The 16,107-nt window shown below is 33.5% G+C and overlaps 1 protein-coding gene and 1 pseudogene across 1 annotated transcript; both read left to right on the top strand.

The window, feature by feature from the left end:
• The first annotated feature begins 398 nt into the window (after nt 1-398).
• LOC148938487 (uncharacterized) lies at nt 399-13,016 on the top strand. Its single transcript, XM_089107758.1, has 4 exons — nt 399-491; nt 4,691-4,851; nt 7,596-7,760; nt 12,913-13,016. The coding sequence occupies exons 2-4, from the start codon at nt 4,806-4,808 to the stop codon at nt 13,014-13,016; spliced, it is 315 nt and encodes a 104-aa protein (XP_088963884.1). The 5' UTR covers nt 399-491; nt 4,691-4,805.
• Nucleotides 13,017-14,075: 1,059 nt separating this feature from the next.
• Nucleotides 14,076-15,570, top strand: LOC148938486 (uncharacterized; annotated as a pseudogene).
• Nucleotides 15,571-16,107: the final 537 nt, after the last annotated feature.

Here is a 16,107-nt window from a genome sequence, read left to right as displayed (position 1 = left end):
ACATTTAAGGCAAGATAATTAACATCAAACCACTGAATGACTTTCAAAAAGGGCAATCTTGTTTGAACAGAAATCAGACTCAGTTCTACCAGCTGGGTCAAGAATACTGTCATCTGTAAAAGCTATAAATGTGTTGGAGAAGGACAAACTTTTGTCACAATTAGTGACACATGCAGATTGACAAATACAACAGCAAATGGCAGAGTTTAGATTTTTCAACCATATTTATGAGGTCAATTAACATAAATTAAAAAGAGTTTCAGACCAATCACAGATACTTTTGGAACACCAAACTCTGTTTCAGGCGGGTTGGAAAGAGAGGATCAACTGAGATTATATGACCAGATAAATACTATAGAAAGGAAGAATAAGTGCTCCCTCATATTCCAATATGGGATAGCTGTCAAAGAAGAATCTTTTGTGTTATTGAATCAAATGCTTTACATGCATTAAGAGAAAGAGTAGAAGATATCAGGCTAGAGTCAAGAGATGTATGTATATAATTCAAGAGATTTGCACATGCATGCTCAGTTGAGTGCTTTACCCTAAAACCAAACTGGGACTCATGAAAAAAAAATTTTGAATTAAGAATATCAAGAAGTTGAGAAAGCATAGCTCTTTCAAAAATTTTACTAAACACTGATAAGAGAGATATAGGACAATATCTAGCAAGGTCATTCCATGAACCCCCTTTAAAATTTATAATAGCACAAGCATGCTTTAATGCCCTTGGGAAATCACCATTTTCAAAAGGCATATTGAAAAATCATGTAAGAGCAGAAACGTTGGCAGAAAAAATTAACTTGACAACCTTAGTAGAAGTTCTGCGTGGGCCAGAAGATGAAGGACCTTTCAAACCATTAACAAAATGGGTTCTTTACACCATTCAACTGGAATGCAAACAAGTATCCAATATAATTATATAATGAGTCATAAAAAGAATTAAAAAGCAAATCTACATCAGATTCGTTTTCAAGAAAACCTCACAAATGACCTGCCAACTGTGATCTAAGAATAACCAACTCCTGATCATTAAAGTTTAAAAACGAAAAACCTCTCAACATTCAGTGGAATAATAGGGCCTATTAAAAGTGAAGACTATATTTACTTGAACAACCAAAAAAAGGTCACAACACCCCTGGTCTATCACCCCTAACTAAATCTCTGAGACTAATAAACAACTCGTGAATTATAAATTAAATGGATTTTTTTTATTTACTAGTTTAGCTGCAGTCCGATGACTTTTTCCAGTTTTTACCTCATCATGAGTTTTCTTTGCAGGGTTATCACTTGTTCCAGAACAATTATGTCAATCACTACTGGTAGACAATTCTACCTGCTCCTAATTAAACTATTATAAATTGAATATATTATAATTGAATATATCCCCTTCATCTCTATTAATACTAACACTCATATAGATAATTTTTTTATTTCAATAATTTCTCTAAAAACTTTGTAAAAGTTCTATAGACGTATCTACAATGTTTGTTTGATCAAATAAAATATTATGCTGAGGAAAGTCAAACACGTGGTCTGCTTCAGCTGATTAAAAAGTTTCCAGTTGTTGATTATGTTTTAGTGAGCAATCTATGGCATTTTTGTGTTGATGCAACCTATTTTCTAAATTCTGTTTTATCCTTCTTACATATAATTTACCACAAGAGCATGACTATTGTTATACTCCCCTTTGTATGTTTTTTGGAACCTTGTCTTTTTGATTATTTAGCAAAGAGCTTATAGTTTATCCAAACTTAAATACTGTTTTTATATTATGTTTGTTTAGTTTTTTCCTTAATTTCTATGACAAGATTGGGTTATAAGGCAAAGAGATGTAGTTTGTAAGTTGATTTGACCCTTTTTCTTCTAATATTTGAAGTTCCATTAATTTTTTTCTTTTTTAATAATTTTAGAAATCATCTTTTTGGGATATCTATTACCTATTAGAATATCCATGATAAAAATTAGTTCAATACTAGTGTATTCTGGTGATACTAAGTTTAATACCCTATAAACTAAAGAAATAACCACACCCCTTTTACTTGGATTTGTTGATTTAATGCAAAAGATAAATAATTGTTGATGGTAAATTGAAAAAGCTAGTTCATTATTATTTTGGTGGATTCAAATATGCAAAAACAGTAACTTATTCTCTGTTTCTTTTTCAAATGTAAAAATTAATTTCCCTCCCAAATTATTTAAATGCTCCATAAAACCTTCAATTAGTGATTCCCCATAATTCTAGATAACTAACATATCATATATCTGCACAAAAATTTAGGTTTGAAAAAATATGTTTTTGTAGCTAAAGTTTATATATAGTCTACATAAATATTTGCTAACAGCAGACTTAAGGGTTCTCCCGTTGCTAATCTCCTAATTTCATGAAAAAAATTATTTCTAAACCTGAAACATTTAGTATACCTACTAGTTATTTTAATTAAGTTTGATATAAACATAGTTCCTACTTTAATTCTCGCTCATACTTTTTCTGTCTCATTTTGATGTTTGCCAACTTTTTGAGATTAGATACTTAAATATTTATCAAAATGTAACAGACAAATGTATATATATATGTATATATATATATAGGTTATAATCCATTATAACCAATAATGGATTCTATATCAAAACTAAACAGTCTAGATTCATTGCATATTTTGATATAAATAAGTTTATTTTTTCAGAATTCTGAGTTTTTTATCTAAGAATTTTAGAGATATAATAAATCTTTGGAGATATAAATTATAAAGATATAATTTCGATCTTTACCGTTACTGAATTAGCTGTTGATACTATAGGTCTTAGAGGAGACCTATTGTGTTTATTTTTGACACACCATTTGGTCTTGGACAGACTGATCCTTTTGGAAAGAACTTTTAATACATCTACGGTGTGATGCTTCCATTAGTTTTAAGGCCTTCTATATCCTTTCTTAATTTTGCAACTTACGATTCAGTTGGGTTTGAGTTAAGTTTTTATATATTGAAATATCTTTTAGAATTTTTTCTATTTTACTATCGTAAACATTTTTTTCTAGAATTATTACCGTATTGCTTTTATCAGCTTTCGTTGTTGTTAGAGAATCATCTTTTTTTTAATCTTTAAAAAAAAAATTATCTGTTCTTAAGTTCTTATGAAAAATTATCAAAATATTCACGATCCCCAGTCCCAAATCATCTGCATTATTAAAATCCTTTGAAAAGTTATGAATCCCTGTCTCAAAATTTGAAATGATTTCCTGTATTGGTACTTTTTTAGGATTTAGTCCAAATTTTACACCTTTCTCAAGTATTTCTTTTTATTCTTTGGTTACCTTCCTTTTGCTTAAATTAATAACACTTGGGCCTAGGAAATGTTTAGGTTTATACACTGATATTTTTTTGTTTTTCATGTTCCCATTTCAATTTCAAAAATTTCTGGTTTAATATTTCTATAGAAAATCATAAAAAATGTTTAAAAGAATTTTTGAAAATTGATATAATTTGATTGAAATTATAGGGGTTAATAAAACCGCTAAGGTTTTTTGAAAAAAAAAATCTATTTCTTTTACAATTTGTGACCTCTGGAAATGTTTATCTTTCAATATATAATTTAAATTTTGTAAATCTACCTGTCTCGTGTGATTATCCTCATCATATGTATTTAAATGATGCTTGAAACAAAACGATTTTGAAATTATTTTATTTACTTCACAATTTTATAAAAACTTTTGTTGTTTAATTATATTTGCATTTTTTTTTTCTCTAAATTATAAAATAATACAATTGCATCTGGTCTTTTCCACCTTAAGGCTATATGTTAATAATTTCTTAGACCACACTGCTTTTCCACACTTAGGGATACTTTTGTTTTGTTTTACATTTAAATTTTCACCTTTAAGTGTAATTAAAGAATTTTATGAAAGGTTGAAATTGGTTTCATAATAACATTGATAAAGATGACACAATAATTGGTTAAAAAAGTAATTTAAGCCAAATCTAGACCTTGGCATAAGTAAGTACAAGGAAGATTGTCATCTTTAGTTAAACAATCGATAAATTTATCAGTAGTATTTTACGCAAATGTTTTTACATTTCAATAAAGCCTATATTAAAAGACAAAAGACATTTTTCTAGAAACATTTCGTAAATTGCTCGAGTTTCACTTCAGATTTGAATTTAAAATTCTTTAGTAGGTAATTACTAAATTTTGATTAGGTTTTTAATTGATAAATATAAGGCTATTACATAATATCTTTTTTTATTTAATTTTACCTCTATTTTCACATCCTTCAAGTCCTAAAAGTAAGAACTGCTAAATTTACTCTCTTGGAAAAACATAAAATGTACATAATTGGCCTAAACTTTATTGTGTTTAAAGTATTAAAACCATGAATAAAGCTTTCATTTCTAGAATTGAATCAAATTTTCCAAATTTCAGATTTAAAACTACTAACAGATGTACTTTGATTTTTTACTGTCAAATTTTGTTATAACTTAAAATCTACAACTACTCTTGAAATTTAGTTGCATCAAAAAGACACTTTTAGAATTTTAGCACCCTCTAAAAAAATAATAATCAAATTTGCAATGGCTTTGACTGTTGAAGGAGTTGAGTTTTTTTCTTTCAACTATATCAAGATAAAATCTGCTCTGCAGTGGTTAAAAGTCATTCTTAGTCATCAATCCTAATATCTTTTGTATTTTAGGGCTCTTCTGACTAAAGTCTGTGTTGTATCCAAGTTTCAATGATAGTATTGTAATTCTCATAATTTGCATTAACCCCGTTCCAATATCTTTCATGGATTAGCCACAATTTCTGAAATGGCCGATCCCATCACAGTTTCTGAGGATTATTTCATTAAAAACGGTAAGTTATACAGTTAATTTTTTAAATGTCAGAATAAAAGAAAAGCTACTTTGTTCTAGAAAATAATTATTCTTTTTTTTTCCCCTGCTCATTACGTGAGGCTAAGAAATTTTTTTTTAACTACATTTGTACTCTGATTTAACGATTAAGAGCTGAGTGTTGATAATAGTGGCTTCTTTGTGACGCAAAACACATTAAAACTCAAAGTATTATCTTTAATTTTTAAGTTTGTTGAGACAATTGATAGTGTGGTTGAAAAATTTTCTTTCAATCTTTTCTTTGTGCAGGGATGATGAACGAAATATTTTCACCAAATCAGGGGTAGTTAGGGGGGGCTCAGATGGGAATATCTAATCATAATACATGTAAGAGATGAATAAAGTTAGTTAAATCAGCTGATAAACTTTGTGAGACTATATATTATGTTTTGGGAACTAATGCAGAACCCCCAATTTTGTATAATTTTTTCTTTTACTTTTAACTTTTAATTGTCCATTTTTGTGATTGTTAAGCTATAAAAAAATTTATTCATTTGATCTGAATAAATTGACCAGAGGGAGGGAGGGCCAGGGGTCAGTTCCTGTGATTTATCATTGATAATTTTCGGGGCGCGGGAGGGGTAGCGGGCCATGGAGGACCAGGGATCAGCTTCCACAAGTCTTAGGATAAAATATCGTTAATAAGTTGATGTTTTACTTGGGGGAGGGGGTCAGGCCATGAAGGGCAAGGGATGGGTTGCCATAATTTTGGAATAAAAAATTGCAATAATTTTTTTTTTTTGGGGGGGGGGGTCTGGTCATGGAGGGAAAGCCCGGGGTCAGCTTACTTGAGTTTTGGAGTAGAATACCTTTTATAGGTTTTTTGAGTTGGGGAGCGGGTTTTACTTATATAATCTGTGAAATATTTTCAAAACCCTTGCATAAGAACCTTATATGTCCCCTGGATATAACATACAACACTTGTCCCAGGGCTCTATGGGTTTGTGTTCACACTGGAGTTTTTGTTAACTAATCTTTTGACTTATTTTAACAAAGTGGCTATCTAAAAAATTTGATAAAAATTCAATGGGATGGATTTGAGGTAAAGAAGGTAGGAGGGTTAGTTGCCCTCCTGGTCCCTTTTGGTTTTTAAAAAGGGAACAATAACATCCAAATTCCAATAGGAAGAGCGCACCACGAAGTTATAATATCAATACATCCATAAAAAACATAAAAATATGATGTTGTGTCTATTCTGGACAAAATGAAAATCTCAAAAAGTTGATCAGACGCATTTGGGGAAAAGACGGTTGGTTTGGGATGGGAGAGGGGGGGGGGCTAGTTTCCATCAAATTATTTTTGACTCTCAAAAAGGGAACTAAAAATTCAGATTTATAATCGAATGAGGCCCCTCCCAAATTTATACGACTATCTCTTCCATTAAAACCTTATATGTCCAGGGGGCATAACTCAGGTTCAGGTTCAGGTTCATTTATTATTCAATCTTACATAATGACACTAAATATATACAGATATCTGGCAGTGAGACAAGCTCGTTTTGCACAGATAAAAAAAAAGAAAAACAATAAAGAAATATACGGATTTTCATTCAAAATGGTAAACTTCACAAACAAATATAAATAAATCAATAAATGTAAGGTTAATTACTCACCACATCACGGCACCCACCCGACGATACATAAAAAACTCTCAACCAGCAATGGGACAAGAAGAAGGATATCAAGATCCGAGAGAGATCAAAAAAAAAAAAGAAAAGAATATTATTATAAGGAGAATATATTAATAAGAAAATAATAATTGACTAATAAATGTCCAAAAGGAATGATTTTATTTTATTTTTTAAAATTCCAATCGACACATCAAAATCAAAAATAGATTCATATTGGTTCCACGCGGCAACCACACTATTTCGTAGAGAAAACCGGGACCTCTCTAAAATTATTAACGGCTGGCGTAGTTTGCGTATGCTGCGAGCTAGATGAGAAGATGGCGGAGCAACTGGGAACAAATCAAAAGAAAAGAAATAACTGGGCAGTGACCGGAGATTATGATTAACCTTGAATAAAATCGAGTTAAAAGTAACTGCAAGTTCAACAGGAAGAATATTCAATAAACAATATAAACTCTTTGTAGAAGACTTACTGGGGAAAGACGCTGGGGACGGAAGATAACTTTTTAAAATACGAAGCGCCTTATTTTGTTGCCTCTGAAGCAGAATTAAATGGGATCTGAAAGTATTCAAGTAAATAAGTGGGCAGTAATTTAGATAAGAATGAACAAGAGCGAAATAAATAGAACGCATAGCTTCGAACGGCAAAATGAATTTCATACGTTGCATAATACCCACGTTCCTTCCAAGCTTACAGCACTTGTCCGCAGGTTCTGGGGGGGGCTGTTTTATCCCTTCAATTTTTCTTATATGATTTTTGGTCCATTCAAGACAACTACACTCCTCCAGCAACTCGTTCTAGGTTATGAATTTCAGGTTTTAGTTTGTTCCATGTTAGTGAATTTTCTTGACTGTTTCTAATTTTCTTTTGCTTTGTAAAAAGTGGATTTTTTAAAACGATTTGTGAAACAAAAAAGCTGTATATAGATCTGATTTTACGAATACATATGATGTTTGTATATTTACATTTTTACACCTAGCCTAGCCTAACTAAAAAGAAAAGGCTGTCATGTTTGCTTGGTAAGCTTTACTTTAGAAGTTTTTTTTGTGTCTGTTTCATTGAAATTTTGTTTTAGAAATTGAAGATGCTTTACCAGGTGACAGCGAGAAGCCCTTTCATTTCTCAAACCGTCTTTTGTCACAAAAACGTGAAGATGTTCCTTTGCTTAATTTACCTAGTATTTCAGGACCATGTAAATTTGATTACGACACCCAGGAACCCAGATGTTCTAACAATGAAGGTATATCTGAAACATTGTGTTTTTGTTGAGCGAGTTGTTGAGGAAGAGTCAACCCCTTCAGGTTAGGTTAGGTTAGGTTTAAAGTTTGACTTTCTCACAACTCTATTTTTTTTTAAACTATGAAAAACTTTAGCGTAAAGAGCGAGACGTTGAGGAGGGGACAGCCCCCTTCATATACGGAATAATTTCTGTTCGTTTTAAGTTTTAACGTCGTTGCTTACTTTCAGTTAAAAAAAGCTTGTTTTTTAATTTAATTTCTCAGGTAAGATACACTTATTTGTCTATATATCTAATATGCGGAATAATTGTACCAAACACATTTTGCATGCAGACCCGTTATGCTGCATGCATAACAGGTATGACGAAAGAGATAGGCCTCTCCAGTCGGAAAATGCCATGCCGGCAGGGGGCAGTAGACAATATCAAAATGACTATTGGTGTTCTTTGGGGCGAGTCGCAGTCGACAATGGGCCTTTTTCGCCTGAGCCTCGAATCAGTTTAATATTGGTATCAAAATCCCGTTTTTTGAGTTTCGGTTACTATTGAGCCGGGTCGCTCCTTACTTACATTTCGTTACCACGAACTATTTGACAAACTAATTAAAGAATCAATTTTAATAAGGACACTTTATTGCAGGGAAGAGATGAGCCAATAACACATCCAATCAAAATTTGATAGATCAAATTTGATAGATCACCAATCAAAATGAGATAGCCGTTTTGTTCTACGTAGTTGATTTCCATATATAAATAATGTTTTTAAGGAGGACACTCCCCCCCACAGCCCTCAGGGCAAGGGTTGTAAGTTGTGCCCTGGGGACATGAAAGGTTTTATAGAAAGCTTTTCCGTAGGAACTTCAAAAAGGACTCATTAGCTTAGAAATTCAACGGGCTAGTGCCCTTTTTAATAGTCAAAAGTGATTGGAGGGCAACTAACCCCCTTCTCACACCCACCTCTTCTCCAAACAGATCCAATCAAAATTTTGAAATACCAATTTTATTTAACGTAGTTGAAAATTTGAGAAATAAGGTCTTTGAGGTTGAACCCCCCCCCCCCTCCCACAACCCTCAGGGCAAGGGGTGTAAGTTATGCCCTTGGGTCATATATGGTTTTTATAGAAAGCGTTGTCGTAGAAACTTCAAAAAGGGCTTATTTGATTGGAAATTTAAATGGATAGTGCCCTTTTTAATAGTCGAAATGATTGGAACGCATCTAACACTCCTTCCACGTCCAATATTTTCCCAAACACATCCAATCAAAATTTTGAGATAACCATTTTGTTCAACGTAGTTGAAAGTTCTGGAAATTATATCTTTGGTTAGGACACTCCCGCCACTGTCTTCAGCGCAAGGGTTATAAGTTATTCCCTGGGGGCATATATGGATCTTATGGAAGGAATTCTCTTATAAAATTCAGAGAGGGCTCATTTTATTGGAAGTTTAAAGCTCTAGTTCACTTTTTAATTGTCAGAAGATATCAGAGGGTAACCAGCCCCCCCCCCCCACGCCTCTTTTCCCCAAATGTATCCGATAAAAACTTTCCAACGCCATTTGATGAAAATTTTGAGATAGATGTTTTGTTAAAAATAGTTCAAAGGTCGGGTAAGAAAAACTCAGCAGCCCCCCCCAGGGCCCGGGAGAAGGTGCTGTCGGTTTTGACTTAAAGGCATGTATGGTTCTCGTGAAACGGATTCTCGTATAAACTTCATGAAAAGCTCATTTGATTGGAAATTAAAAGTTCCAGTTCACTTTTTAGTGTCAAGAGATTTAAGAGCAACTAGCCCCCCCCTTCGGTCCGTTTTCCCCAATCCCATCTGCTCCCAATTTTGATGTAGGCAGTTTTTTGTAAATTGTTGACAAATTAGATAACAAAACTCCGGTGTCGTTCTAAGTTTCATTAATTTCTTAAATAGCACAATATTTTTTCATTTTAAGCTTGATTTTTATATTCAATCAAAGTATTACTCGCTTCAAGATCTATTTATTAATTTATATTATTACTTGTAGTGTCTTTTTTGCTTTGATTTGTTTCGGGTTTCATTTATTCTTTAATAGTAATTTCTGGTCGTTTTTAACAAGTATTTGTATCTGCTGTGCTTGAGTTTATAACTGCCTTTACTTTTCTTTGAAAAACTTTGTTTTTATAAAATCAATATATCTAAAAGAACATAGCGAGTCCTATTGTATTTGTAAAAACGATGAAAGTCATGTTTTCTTTGGTCGTTCAAATAGTATTTTAAATAGGGATAAATTCTTTTAAAAGACGATAAATAACAACGACTAAAAATACCGGATATTTGCTGCTGACAGTGTCACTGAATGTGCGATCGAAGTATCCAGAATTTTTTTGTCATTGCTTTTCACTGTTTATTCCTATTAATAATAATAATAATAATAATTTATTTTTAACCCACTGTAAAATAAATTTAAAATAGTGTAGCAATACAAACAAAAAAAAGAAAAAGAACAACGACAATCTAACCACAAATATAATCACTAATAAAAAAAACGGATAAGACTGTGATGTGGGCCCAACCAAAAACTAGCATCCTGACGGATCTTCGCTTGCACCGTTTCAAGCGAGGATAGAATCGCTGTTGCACCATAACGACCAACAAGGCGCCTATTGCGCACAGCAAGCGGCAAATACAATGGGAACTTACAGTATCTAAAATAATTAACCTTCATTTGTTTCAAATCATGCTTAGTAAAAAGCGGATACAGCCCAGAAGTGGATAAAATCGCATGGTCACAGAAACTACAGTAGAGTTTAGCAAGACCATGCCTATTAAAACCTCCACGGTTTGCAACTATTTTCGCATAACCAGCTTTAAGCTTATCCTTCGAATCACAAATAAATTTACGCCGGATGCTTCCTACGGATTCACATATGGAAATACCAAGCCATTTGATAACAGGGACACTAGGTACCATAAAGGTGTTGCAAGCAAGGGGAGTAGCAGGGGGATTAACAGCGTTGAAGAGTAAATATTCACATTTCGAAGTATTTAATGATAGGCCTATTTCACTAAGCATAGATCCAACCATGCTAACATTCCGTTCAAGCCTCCTTTTGGAACGACTAATCAGGAGGAGGTCATCAGCATATGCTAAATAAGACACTTCCTAAAAACCAAAAAAACAACTGGAGGGACTCTTATTAATCACACTCGAAATACAAGCATTAAAAATATGAGGCGAAAGAACTCCTCCTTGCCTAACCCCGCATTTAACAGGAATATTTCCAAAAGCACATCCATTCGATCTCAATCTCACATATGAATTCGAATACCAAAAACGTAACAGAGAAATAATCTATGGGTTTATACCAAGCTGATGTAAAGAATAAAAAGCCTGAGGGTGCACAACACTGTCGAAAGCTTTAGATATGTCTAAAGCACATATGTAATGATTGACCTTTCGTTTGTGCATCCTTAAAAAGGAGAGCAAGCACCCGATGTGCGTGTTGACAAGATATCCCCTTTCTAAATCCAAACTGATTAGCATCATAATTCACAAAATCAATAATATAAGGAAGAAGCAAATATTCAAAAAGTTTGCTAATATTGCAAGCGACAGTAATAGGCCTATAAGAATCACATTTATTTACGTCTTTTCCTCTCTTTACAATTGAGGTAAAAGTACCACATAGGAAACTATCAGGCACTAAAGAACAGCAAAGACGCATTTGAAAAAGTAGCTGCAAATGTTTTACTAGTTCCCGAGAATCTTTCCGTAAATGAAAAACACTTATACCATCAATATCAATAGACTGAGACTTCAGCCGCCTGATCGAATCAGTAATTATATCAGCTGACACAGGAGGGACGTGCTTTTGTTGCATTTTTTCGGGAAGGCACTTAGCAAGGAGTTGGAAATATCGGCTATGTACAACGAAATTAACACGGGAAAAAATATTAGAATAATGTTGGATCCAAGCTGATTGCGGAATAGTATCACTCTTATAATCAGTAAACTTAGAAGAATCCGTCACAAACTTCTACTCTTTCGAACTGTTTGGAAAATTAACTCCAGCTTCACGGACGGACCGCAGTTGTCTTTTATAAGCCGTTTTTGTTTTACATTTAATATTAAAAACAGTACCACGAGAGGGACGCCCACAAGCAATCCAAATACGTAACCATAGCTTGGCCTGATTTTTCACTTTTTTCAAAAGAGGGTCATAATTCCAAACAAACTTTCCGTGTTGGACCGAATACGTTCAATTGGGACAGCTACTTGTTCGGTCATTTCACAGTTCATGTCACCCATTAGTAGCCAATCATAACCAAGTTTCTCAATACCCGATACCAAATTTTTCAATTTTTTGCACGCTTTAACAAAATGGGTGAATGGCGCAAGATTATTCTTATTATGTGGCAAATAAACATTAACTAGTACAAGATCACCAATCCTGACGGCTAAATAACTATCATCAGATCCGTAACACTGTGGGGAAAGGGAAGAGAATTTCCGATTCAGCACGCAAGCCAACCCACCGGAGGGACGACCACGAGTTCTTCGGGCATTTGTAGAAAAAACAATATGGCTGGGGCTACGTCGAAGGAAATTTACTCTCACAGCCGGCAATAAATGTTCTTGAAAAAGGACTACATCAAATGTATCAAGAAAATTATCAATACAAATGTCATTATCTTTGGTCCCATTAATATTAAAAGAACAAATAGAGATAGGCAAAGATATCATTTGGCAATACCTTTGGTAGCAATAGCACGCAACTTGGGACATCGCAAACTATATGACACATGGTCTCCACCACAGTTAGCGCATTTAGGGTACAACTGACAGGGAGAGTCCTTTGATGATTCGTAGGGATTGGAGCATCGGGAGCATTTCACGACTGGGCTTCTGCAGTTGGCAACTACGTGGTCAGGAGAACGGCATCTATGGCAACAACGCGGGATCAGAAGATACTCAAAAACCGCTCAAAAATTCATAATCAACTTTCAATCCAGTTTTAATGGCATTGATCTTAGTTGCAACATCTACAAACGAAATTCTGAGTGCATGGGAAGTTCCAAGCCTTGTTACGTCAGAAACTCCAGGGTATTCAGTAAGGCGAGAGATATCGTAGTCAGTGCCTATACCCTTTAATAGACCAAAATATTTCTTTTCGATAAATTTGGCTTTAGAGTTCGCTGAGGGCACAGCCTTGCAAAAATCATTCACGGCCACATTATCGATTCTTACAACAAGTTTATCGTTAGATGACCGTATGCTGCTAATTGCCTCATGACCGGAGATCTTGTCAATTACCTCTACGTTTTGCTGGGTTATTCAAAACCTTAGGCACATTCGAGATAACAACTGTGGCTAGATTATCATTCGCGGGGACAGTAGGTAATGCCGGGAAATTCATATCATAATTTGTGAGCTTAGAATCAATAACTTCTAGAATTCGGCCAATTTTATTAATCTTGGTAGCTAAGCGTGAATATGCTACAGCCGGTATGGTAGGAACATCGGTTGGAAGTCGGATCAGATAAATAGGAATAGTTATGTTCTCAGAATCACATTTCCGGATTAAATCAATCATATCTCTGATATTGTTTGTAATTGCTTTATTGCCAACGCGCTTAGGACAACAGTCGTCTGGAACTGTAGCTGAATAAAGTTTAATCCTTGCAGTTGAAACAGCCGAATTCTCGAAAAAATCAACCGCATTAGTGGCTATCCCTAAAAAATTTACTTTCAACATATAATGTCTATTCTATTAGCTCTTTATATTTTAGTTACAGTAATTCCTCATAATTGTTGTAATAGCTCCTATCTATCACTTAGGGTTTGATTTACCTCTCGGTATACTTTTGATCGGTTAGTATTTATTTTTCGCACTTTCGTTGCATTAGAATAACTGATTTTAAAAGCTAAATATAAGTTTCACCATGAGAGAGAGAAGAGAGTTCGAAAATAAAATTAAAACATATCGAAACATACACTGTTTTTTCTTTAAACTTTTAAAAAAAATTGAAAACTTTATTTTTTTTTTTCGTTTTATTGATTTTTTATAATTTGTTTTATTCGACTTTTTTTACTCTGTAGGTTTTTAAATACATATTGAAAGATGTTTTTTTTTTTTTTTTTAAGTTTTTATTCTTTTTTTTTTTTGCTGCTATTTAAATCTATATAGTTTTAAATTTTAGGTCATTTTTAAAAACACGTGTCTGGGATATGTGACACGGTATGTGACAAGATATTTTTTCAACTTGAAACTTTGAACAAACATCAAAGAATGCATACTGGGGAGAAACCGTTCAAGTGTGATGTTTGTGATAAAATATTTTCGCGATAATCACATTTGAACTGGCATGAAAGAGTACATACAGGTGTGTAACCGTTTAAATGTGATATATGTGACAAGATGTTTTCTCGCGCTGCAAATTTGAACTACCATAAAAGAATTCATACGGATTAGAAACCGTTTAAGTGTAATGTTTGTGACAAAACGTTTTCTTATTCATCACATTTTAACAGACACAAAATAGTGCATACAGGTGAGAAGCCATTTAAGTGTGATGTATGTGACAAGACCTTTTCTCTCGTAGGAAATTTGAACACTCATTTAAGATTGCATACTGGTGAGAAACCGTTTAAATGTGATGAATGTGACAAGACCTTTGCTCTCGTACATTATTTGAACACTCATAAAAGATTGCATTCTGGTGAAAAACCGTTTAAGTGTGATATATGTGACCAAACTTTTTCTCGAGCATACAGTTTGAAAACCCATAAAAGAATGCACACTGGTGAAAAGCCGTTTAAGTGTGATGTATGTGACAAGACCTTTTCTCAATCATCATATTTGAACACCCATCAAAGAGTGCACACAGGTGAGAAGCCATTTAAGTGTGATGTATGTGACAAGACGTTTTCTCAATTTGCGCATTTGAATAAACATACAAGAATACATACTGGTAAAAACCCGTTTAAATGTGATGAATGTGACAGGACATTTTTTCTCGCACAAAATTTGAACACTCATAAAAGATTGCATACTGGTGAGAAACCGTTTAAGTGTGATGTGTGTGATAGGACATATTCTTTCGCACAAAGTTTGAACACTCATAAAAGATTGCATACTGGTGAAACACCGTTTAAGTGTAATGTTTGTGACAAAACCTTTTCTCATTCATCATATTTGAATCGGCACCAAAGACTGCATACAGGTGAAAAGCCGTTTAAGTGCGATGTATGTGACAAGACCTTTTCTCTCGTAGGAAATTTGAACACTCATTTAAGATTGCATACTGGTGAGAAACCGTTTAAATGTGATGAATGTGACAAGACCTTTGCTCTCGTACATTATTTGAACACTCATAAAAGATTGCATTCTGGTGAAAAACCGTTTAAGTGTGATATATGTGACCAAGCTTTTTCTCGAGCATACAGTTTGAACACCCATAAAAGAGTGCATACGGGTGAGAAGTCATTTAAGTGTGATGTTTGTGACAAAACCCTTTCTCAATCATCACATTTGAACACCCATCAAAGAGTGCACACAGGTGAGAAGCCGTTTAAATGTGGTGTATGTAACAAGACCTTTTCTCGACCTGAGCATTTGAAAACACATAAAAGAATGCATACGGGTGAGAAACTGTTTAAATGTGATGAATGTGACAAGACATTTTTTCTCGCACAAAGTTTGAACACTCATAAAAGATTGCATACTGGTGACAAACCGTTTAAGTGTGATGTGTGTGACCAAACCTTTTCTCAAGCAGGACATTTGAACAAGCATCAAAGAGTGCATACAATTATTTAAGAAAGCAAGAAAAGTAAAAACATTTCAAACATTTTTGTTTTTAGTTAAGCGCAAATTGTGTTCTGGTTATGAGAAGGCATGGGGTTATAAGCCCTACTCATGTTAATTTTTGCTTGTTTTGAGTTTGACTTGGCTATTTATTTTGATTTGTGTTCCTTTTGAGGTTCATTTATTTATTGATGTTTTGTGTAATGATGATTGATATTTTGTTTCATTTAAGTGTTTTATGATGATCGCTGATCAAAGTATGTTATTGTGTCTTTCATTTTTGTTATTTTACTATATTCATGGACGTATATGTGGCTTTAAAATATACTTCTCTATATATATATTTAATATGCATAATACTTGCACCAAACACATTTTGCATGCAGACCAGCTATACTTGCCCCCCCCCCCTTAATATGGATATTTATTGATGGTGATTTGTGGTAGTTTTACCCTTAAAAGATGGTGTTATTTTATTTTTGCTCATTGTTTGCTTAATGGAGCTCTACTTTTCTTTGAAAAATATGTTTTTAGTGGAAATAGTTTTTTAAATCAATTTCTGTTCGTTTTTTTTTTC

This window comes from Artemia sp. Qi Xiang Cuo, unplaced genomic scaffold (assembly GCF_049724085.1).
Source record: "Artemia sp. Qi Xiang Cuo unplaced genomic scaffold, ASM4972408v1 HiC_scaffold_3221, whole genome shotgun sequence".
NCBI lineage: Eukaryota > Metazoa > Arthropoda > Branchiopoda > Anostraca > Artemiidae > Artemia > Artemia sp. Qi Xiang Cuo.
Note: the sequence above shows the minus strand (reverse complement) of the source record. Positions and strands in the feature narration are given on the sequence as shown.